General features: G+C 39.5%; 1 protein-coding gene across 1 annotated transcript; it reads left to right on the top strand.

Moving 5' to 3' along the window:
- Window positions 1-201: 201 nt before the first annotated feature.
- On the top strand, window positions 202-6,050 carry IL26 (interleukin 26). The gene is made up of 5 exons (XM_077783127.1): window positions 202-372; window positions 753-809; window positions 2,262-2,393; window positions 5,813-5,878; window positions 5,964-6,050. Exons 1-5 carry the CDS (start codon window positions 202-204, stop codon window positions 6,048-6,050), a joined length of 513 nt encoding a protein of 170 aa, XP_077639253.1.
- Window positions 6,051-9,663: the final 3,613 nt, after the last annotated feature.

The following is a 9,663-nucleotide window of genomic DNA, read 5'->3' as shown; positions in this document are numbered from 1 at the left end:
AAAGTGGAGCAAGACGTATAAAAAAGCACAGCAAAAATACCGATCAGCCACCACATGAGCAATAGGTTATCTATGCAAGCATCTTGGGGAAGAAGCTACTTTGAGGGTTAACAAAATTAGGTTAACCTCTGTCATCTAACCAGTCTGGCTGCATCACACATGCTGCTGTGACTGTAGAGGCTCAAAGATTTGGAAGCGAAGATGAAAGGATGTTCTATTTTCAGATCTGGGCATTTTTTATTTCTGCTTTGCCTTTTTGCTGTGGAAGGCAAAAAGTCACCTACAGGAAAACATACCTGCCGAAAAGGACTCCTCTCCCAGGTGACAGAGAACCTGTATGTCAAGGCAACTAGTTTAAAATCGTCTGTTCCTGTAAGTTGATCCCACTAATTGAAAAAGTTTATTTTATTGATAGATGCTTCTTTATTTGTTTAATTACTGAGCTGATGGAACCTTTAATAAGATGAATGATTTCTACAGTCCTGAGAGACAGGGTAATGCAGTTACTTCTTTTGTAAAGGTGGGAAAAAATGATGCATAGTTGATGCATAGAGAGGCTGGATGAGTTTTCTATGAAAGAAATTTGCAGCTACGCTAGGACCAGAAAACAGATTTACTAAGTCCTCTACCCTACAACTGAAGAAGATGATGAAGATTAATGTTATTGTTACTAAATTTTGTACAAAGCAGACTTGAAACTGTCTCACTTCCTCTGCTTGGGTTAATAAATACTATCACATTATATTTTACAGAAAGACCTTATCAAGACCACGAGACTGCTTAAAAAGACTACAAAAATGCTGTTTATGGTAAGATTTATATTACCAGTTTTCAATTTTCTTACTTTGACTTTCCTTTGATCAATAGAAACAGGAATATGTGATCAAAAGCAATGACAACTGATGCAAAAATCCCTTGTGTTTAATTGGGAAAAAGACATTTAAGAAAGCCACATACTTAATGAAGTTCTCTGCTTAGAGGAAGAGTGCTATTTCTCTCTCAAGAAAGGGATATTCCCCTGGGACATGAAGGGACAATTGATTATGGTATGGGGAGAAAGAGGTGAATTTGGAAACCCTGCCTGGAGGTACTTCTCTGTAAGCAGCTGAAGCCATGCTCTGCCAGCGAAGTTGGGGTGAGGGTGTTTTTGGTTTTTTTGGGAGGAGTGTGCTTGTGGTAGCAGTCCTCCTGTGAGCTGGATGTGAGCCTTCCAGGAATGCTTTCAGGCAGCAGCTCTCACAGAAGGACCAGAGCCACAGCCACTGTCCTGCAACTGAGGCACCTTCTGCTGAGGGTGTGCAGTACCATGGATAGCCCAAGGATGTTGCAGAGAGTTGAGACACCCAAGGAGCTGCTTTGAGCTTAGACTTCTGCAGGTGCACCGGAAGAGGGTCATCAGAGTTCCCAGTGCAATTCAGCATGGGAGTGAGGAAAAAACCTTGGGGTGTCTAATTGTAAGTGACTCTAAGTGCGTGAGACAGTTTTCTTCATGCAGAGGTCTAGTCAGCAAGACCAAGTGAGTTGGTTTATCCTTAAGTATAGACCTATTGGCCTTTGGTGCTCCTTGGATTTCACCAATTACCTTGGGAGCAAAGGGTCCTCGCTTGTCTGTGGCACCTACACACAGATATCCACATTTAAGTGGTGTCATCTGCATCTGCATTAGCTTCCTGACAGGAATCTCTCACCTGACACTTCATTCCATTGCCTAAAAATAGGCATATAGTAATTTGAAATGCCTTTAGGTGTCCAAGAGAACCCACAGGTCAAGCAGATACAACACAGGGTTGACAGAATGACTGATCTTTTCTGGAGCAGCAATTGGGGATGGGCCAGGTGTCCTACAGCATATCAAATGGCATGGGATAGTGATGTGGAGGAGTGGAAAAATGACACATACAATGACGCCTACAATTTGACCTAAATGGTCTAGCTTAATTCCCCAATTTATCTTCCACTTACACTTTGGGTGTTAAGTACGTTTGTTGCCGTCACTTCTTTTCTGTAAGACCATGATTGGTCTTACCAATACTCCTGTGCCTTCCAGCACAGCACCCTCCTGCCTTTCCTTCAGAAAACACAGAGGCAGACTGAGCTGTTTATAACAAAAGGAAGAAAGTAAATCAGATGCTAAAATTCATAAAAATAATTTTATTGATTGCACACTTTCTAAAGATGCAAGTTTTATGAGGCTGAAATTTTAAGACAAAGTCAACTTGTGGGGTGTTCATTTAGCAAATCAGTACTTGATTTGTTTTCAGACAAACTGCAGTGTTCGAGATCAGCTCCTCTCCTTCTATGTGAAAAATGTCTTCAGTCGTCTTGAGGTAGGAAGTGACAAGTTGTACTTTATTAGTGCCTTCCAGGTCCTGCAAGCAAACATGGATGCCTGTGTGAGTATATTCCTGACAGCTAAGATAACTTTGTCTGTCTGAAAAGTTAGGGAAGGGTTCCATCTCAGTTTTTCAGCAGATGGAGAGGCAGAGGGTGATTCAGAGTCATGGTGTGACTCATGCCACAGGGGACCCAAATTCACAGGGGCATCTCCACTGGGTCCAGGGAAGTTTAACACCATTCATTCCCTCCCAGAGTGATCTTGTGGGGAGTTTGCAGGGTGGTGGAGATCCCATGGAGCCGAGCCACTTCCCTACTGACAATGTCACCTTGTGCTGCACTCTAAAATTGCAAAGAAACAGGGTGATCACAGGGCAAATGTGGCTCCTCAAGTTTCTGTGATGTAAGTGGTAATGCTTTCCTTCTTCAACAACATACCCTCCACAGGTATCTTTACTCACATGTCATCTCTGCTCCTCCATACTGAACTTTGAAAGAACTGGTGGTGTCTCATGAGTAAGCAGGGGCCACAATTATGAAACACATGGGAGCACTTCCTATGTATTACCTGTGCTCACAGTCAGAGCGGGTTGTCAGAGAGTGATGCTGCCACTGGCAAAATGTCTCCAGGTGCCCCAGAGAAGAGACACTTTTACCAACTCTGCCTAAATAACAACAGGACAGCAGTTAGAGCCTTTAGATTTGCCTGTGCAAAGATAATAACATACCAGGGAGACACTAAGATGATGCCATCATTTGTTGGTAATTTCTCACATAATTTTTAAGGGTAAACAAATAGTGATTAGGTGTGTACTGAAACAAAATATCCTATGGATATATTTTTTTCCTCTCCTAAACCTGAAGTCCTCATAAATAATATTGTCCCAGAAAATGGAGCTTGACCTAGGGTGAAATGTAGACATGGATATCAAGGCAAATGTCTACTGTGATTTAAAAAGTGAGAGCAGGATGGCAAGTCAATGAATTAATGAATAAAATTAGTTGAACCTTCAGCTAATCATCTGAACTGCACCATAGAATGAAAGAAAAGGACAGTGGTTCTACATGCACAAAAACATTTGCAATGCAAAAAAAAAAAAACAAACCATCTTCAGAGATCTCTTTGCAGACTTATAGGTCAGAATTCTGCAGGTTTCTCAGAGCTCCTGCATTCTTTTCATAATTAGTGCTTGTGTTTTACCTAAGAGAAGTCTAAACATAACAACTTACCTTTTTGGGTCTTAAAAAGTACTGATAAGAGAGCTAAGACTCTCCCTGCAAGTAGAAAAACAACAGCTCTTTGAAAAAGGATAGCTTGCCATGATTTTCTAGAAGACACTTCATTTCTGGAAACTAATATTTTTTTAAATGTTTGTATTAATTCAAACTGAGCAATACAAAACCATGTGAAAAAAAATTATGAATAGAGTAAAAGTATTAATTCAAACCGAGCAATACAAAACCACGTGAAAAAAAAATTATGAATAGAGTAAAAGTATTCAAACTGAGCAATACAAAACCACGTGAAAAAAAATTATGAATAGAGTAAAATTAATTGATTCTTTGCTAAAAGTAAACTTGAGATTTTTTCATATATTATTCCTCAATAAATTAGCACTCATTCATCCATGTACATATCCCTTTAATTGTTATTACCTAGTTTAGCTATAAGATGTTTATCAGAAGGGATTTCACAATGACTGCATATTATGTAATTAATTTTTGCCTTTCAAGAATGAAATTCTCTATACAACCAAAGGAAACAGTGCTACCTTTATAGATATATTCACCTTATTTTCTTTCACAAACTCGGGCTGTAATTCAGCCAACTAGATGCATGTGTGCTGCCTAGAAATCCTAACAATATTTGCCACAGAACCACTTCCAAAGACTTATACTACAGTATTATGATTCTCACCCTGCCAGTTCTTGGTTTTGTCCAAACAAGGAAGCATTAATATTTTGTAATGATATTGAGGCCTAAGTTCAGTTTTTTAGAAATATGTAAGTTTGAAAATCTCTAAACTGATTTCCTGCCATAAAGTCAGACTTCTTCAGACTTAGACTATGACTGCAAGGTAAAGGAAACAGACATTTTCCCTTTGTTACTTGGAGCACCCACCTACAGCACCATTGACCTCATTACTTGTTTGAGTGCCCTGGTCAGCATTGCTGAGAACAGTGTGAAGTTGCTTCTGAGGTTGGACTTATGTTCCTACATCAGTAGCACATTGCAGAAGTGTTTTCTCATAATTGAATGGAGTGCAGAAGGACAATGTATTCCCTGCACAGCCTTTAGTATTTCTCTATCATTTTAGACAGAGCTTGTAGACCTCAAGCTGAATTAGAGCAATGCTTGCAATACTCTAATTTGCTGGCCAGCTCATTTAGTTAATTGCAGTATATGCAGGAAGATAAGTTTGTAATGTGTATCACCACTAAAGCAAATAAAACTACTTTAAGGTCAGTTCTGCTACCAAATGATATATCTCCATACAAGATGGAGATAATTAAAAAAAAAAAAGTTCCAGGTTAGAAAGAACTACCCTGGTTGGAAGATTTTTTAAGATAAAAGACATGTCTTTGAATGTTTTTAAAGATTTGCTTTTTTTTCCCACTTTCATCATATGAGGTGACTTTGGGAAGCACAAAAGGTAACCTGAAAATGTTTGTGCTTCTTTTTAAAGTACTGCATGTGACATAGAAAAGGACAAACCATTCATTTCAGAGGAGTTATTTTCTTCCATGTGTTGAGATGACGACTTTTGCCTTTTTTCTTTTCAGACATGTTGTCCTTGTTTGTAGATTGGAAAACATAACATTTTTCCTTTTTTTCTCTCTGAAAGAATGTATTTTTGACAGTCCAGGTAGCTGAGGATCAGCAGGCCATGTTGCTCAGGAAGCTTAGTCTGGCAACTCTAAAAAAACCGTCTGGAACAGCTTTGGGTGGCCAAAGCTGAGTGGCCAGAGATAGGTGGTGAGGAGACAACTAAGTCCTCCAGACTGTAATTAGTCAGACAGTAGAGAAATAGGCAGGGAAACAGAGAAAAACATAAATTAGCTTATAAACATATTTGGAAGCCTTGCAGAAATGTGCAAATTTGCTCCCTGTACTTTGCAATGGTCTTTGGCTTCTCTCAGATTCAGAGATTCTGAGGGTTTAGAGCTAAAGGACTTTGAATATCCTTGAGCTAGGATACAATGTGCAAAAGCTGTAACTGCAATTTATGTAAAGATTTCTGAGATAAATAGAAAGTGTTTAATAAGAAAACATAGAGATGGTCATAGTGCCAATTTTGGGTGTTGTGAACTCAACTTGGCAAGAAGAATTCAGATAAAAGAACACATCTGGGTGACACTGAAGTTTTGCTGAGATCACACATTTTACTGGTAGCCCTACAGTGCCACACTGTGGGCTGGACTCTTCTTCATCACTGTGTCTTTATATCAGCATCTTTGGGTTTTTTTCATCCTTCAGCTTCCATGTTCTCCATCCACAAGGTTAACTTCTGCTGTCAAAAAGTTAAAGAGAATGTTTCTTAAGGTAAGAACAGGAGGTGCTGGCTCCCCACCGCACTGTTCAAGGGCTGTAGCTAGTTTCTTTTCTAATGCCTTTATCTTCTCAACAGCTTGGAGATCAGGGATTCTACAAGGCCATCCATGAACTGGACATTCTCCTTCCCTGGATTCAGGCCTACATACAAACCATCATATGAAGAATGAGGAAGTGACAGACAGTGTGCTGCTTCTGTAAGAAGAACAGATCAATACCCAAAAGACCTGAAAATTACCTGAGAGCCAGATGATCAGTGTGACTGGCAGTAAGTTCCTCCCATGGAATGAGACCTACTGTAACACAAGTGGCACTGAAGAGGGCTTTTCATAGGCTTTCATGGTTAACCTGGCACAGCAGCTTTGCCTGTTCTGCCTCTGGAGCAGCTAGAGCACCCTCTGTGCTTCCCATCCTGCCTGCCTGCCTGCTGCCTCGCAGGCAGCCCCCAAATGTGCCCCACCACCAGAATGTGGAATCTGCTACCCTGCGGATCTGCACAACGTCCCATGTGCTGTGGGCACGATCTTGCCGTGGCTTGTGCACCCTGTGTGAATACAGTTCAAAGAAATGAGGATCACCTTGGAAAATCCTTCCCCTAAGCTATATTTCTTTTGGGGCTAGATATATAACTGTATACACAAGCCATTCTACATGTAAATAAGAAAAATAATTATGTAATGCTTATCTTTATTATTAATTTAAGGTAATAATTGATCCCTAAGAAAAATACACAATTAATGTAAAAGCTTTTTTTCAGACTCATGCATGAGTTTTAGATGTCACATGATCTACATGAGATCAGACACTCAGAAAACACAATAAATGGATTACTTTCACTGGAATTGCAAAATGACTTGTGAGAAATTTATGGAAGTTGATGGTAGTGGTTTCCAGAATGTCTGTCATATAGTACAGAATGAAGATGCAGCTCTAGTTTTCTCACATTTTTAAAGATTTACCAGGAGAAAATATTTAGGCAATGAACATATTCCTAATTTGTATGTTTGGCAGTTCAATGGGGCTGAGATTCTGCAAATCTTCAAATCTCATAGTTCTACTATGTCAGGAGCATTTGAAACCATTAGTGTGATGAAACTGATGAGCCTGAACTAGTTCATCTTCTGGCAAATGTCTAATAGAAGGGAGTTGGAATGAAAAATACATTTTTTCCAGTTGAAGACAAAATGATTAATTAGAGGGACAGTGGAAAATTTGATATCATGGTCTTTTTTGAGCATTGTAATTTAACATTTAATTAACACAATGTCCCTTTTCATGGATTTTTTCACACCCATTAATTTTTGAAATTCAAGTTTGCTTTCAGTTTCAGTGTTTTTTGTCCAAACTGTGGTGTATGGAATAGAAAATTGACTATGGACATGGCCTCTCCAGCCTTTGTCAGACATAACTGTCTAGTACTTGCCACTGGTAGAGAGCTGGGATCTGGGATCCCTGTGTCTGTGGGATTTGCTGCTTTTCTGCCTCAGAAGGGAGCCAGTGACACCTGGCTCCTGGCAAACAGAAAAACTGGTACCTTTAGCTGAGAAGATCCATGGGCAGTGGTTTCAGGTGATTTAGGTTGCCGAAGTCTTCTCTTATGGAAATGTTGCACATCTGGTCAGTGAGTGATGCATGAAGAGACACATGACCTCTAGAAAGGGCAAGTAACACCTTCCCTGCCACACTGCATTCCTGGAGTCAGCCCTGCAGTGGGAATGGGCAGCCAGCAGACCTCTCACAGCAGGGTTTGAAGTCAGGCTGCAGCAAATCTCAGCCTCCATTCATCTAACAAGGAAATCAAGCTATTTTATAGCATAAAAACTAAGCATTTGTGTATTTCAGCGCTCATTTTCCATACGGCCTGGGACACTTTGCAGACTCTTACTTGCCGTGTCTATAAAATGGAAGTACCTCTGGGAATGATGAATCCCTTCATACAGTAGTGAAAATCACATTTGCAAACCAATGAAACACTCCTGGATGAAAGCCAAAATACAGCATCTGCAAAATAAAGAACATTACCTAATTCAGAAGTGTTGTGGTAAGTGATACATGTCATATGCAGGCTACCTAACAACAAATATTACTTTGAGTCTTCACAGAAACATAGCAAAATAACTGGTATTAAATATAGTCAACTGTCAAGTCAAAGTAATAAGTATGGGCAAAAGTTTATTACCTTTTCAAAACAGACAAGTGAAAGATTACATTTTAATTTTACAGATGAGACTCTAGGTGTCACTCTTAGAAAACAAGACTCATGTTAGCCTCACTTAACTGCTGACTTGAGTTGATGGAGAAAGTGTTAGAACACATTTAATAAGTAGTTTTCTTAAGTGGAAACTGAGACAGATATGCAATTGGGTTAAAAAGATTTAATTATTTAAATTCAATTGCCACAAATGTAGAATTGAAATGAAAAATGCAGGGTGAGAATGATGGGCATATAGCAACAAACTGATTCAGTCTCTAGTTTCACGACAGAATTCTTATGTGACTATGGACAATTTCCTTTATTAAGGTACTGCTCTCCTTTAACTGTCTTTCAATTATTTGTTCAAGTTAATTTTGTGTGCAGAAATCCTCAGAAGGAAATTATTTCCCATGTAGTGTTAATTGATGTCACTGTTGCTTAGCATGGCTTGTCTTATCACAGTGTTTTGGTCTTTTTGAAGCAGTGACTTATTACGTGGAAAAAAAAAGGTATTTTATGACTGTTACTGCAAAAGCAAGAATGAAAAATATGTGGCTGTGCATGAAAATTGTCACTAGATCAAAACTTCTTTAAAAACACTGATCTAGTGGAAAGTAGCAGCTGCACATGCAGTTTTGGTGTTATGTAAATAGTACATCAACAGTCAGTGAAGACAATTTCCATCACATACTAGATCACATTCATTTTCTGGTTTCCCTGAAGTGGTTTTTTTTTTTTTCCTCTAAAGTACAAAATCTTCAGAGCAGAGGTTTTCACTTAATAAATAATTTCTGGTGTAGGCCTAACCATCTACAGTAAATTCCTGATCTCAGCTGCAGCCCTGGTGCTATAATGTAGTTGTAGAATCATGGAATTATAACATCATAGAATTGTTCAGGTTGGAAAAGATCATTCAGATCATCCAGTTCAGTCATTAACTCAACACTGACAAGTCCACCATAAAACCATGTCCCCAAGTACCAAATCCACAGGTCTTTTTCCTACCTCCAGGGATGGTAACTCAACCACTTCCCTGGGCAGCCTGCTCCAGTGCTTGACAACCTTTCTTGGTTGCAACTTGACAGTGCTTTCAGAGAAGATTATTTCCTAATCTCCAATCTAAACAAGTCCTGGCAAATGCTGGGACAGTTTCCCTTGGAGAGCATTAGAAGGATTAGAAGATTAGAAGACTGTTTCCTGAAACATGGAACTAAGAATGGCATTTGGACAATGATGCAGCATGTTTTGAAATTGGCTATTTGGTCACAGTTTCTTTGCGCCCACAACATACACCAATTTCTAGGGATTGCAATAGCAGACTCTTCACTGCAAAGATACATGGCTAAAGGTGAAATGTTTGAACTTTTGGCCTAGTGATTAACGAGATGCTCTCCAGTTAACCCCCAGTAGTCAATGAGCCCAGATACTTAAGTCAAATCATCTTCCTCTCAGGAATTGTGGGGCTGCCAAGAGAAGGGGTGCGTGGGCAGGCTGTACAGGAATGGGAGGGACACAACAGCCCCTGTACAGATGCAGTGGTCACCTTACAGCTTCTCCCATCTTTAGCCAACCTTCTCATGTT

Source organism: Lonchura striata, chromosome 5 (genome assembly GCF_046129695.1).
Source record: "Lonchura striata isolate bLonStr1 chromosome 5, bLonStr1.mat, whole genome shotgun sequence".
NCBI classification, from domain to species: Eukaryota; Metazoa; Chordata; class Aves; order Passeriformes; family Estrildidae; genus Lonchura; species Lonchura striata.
This window is presented reverse-complemented; position numbering and strand designations above follow the sequence as displayed.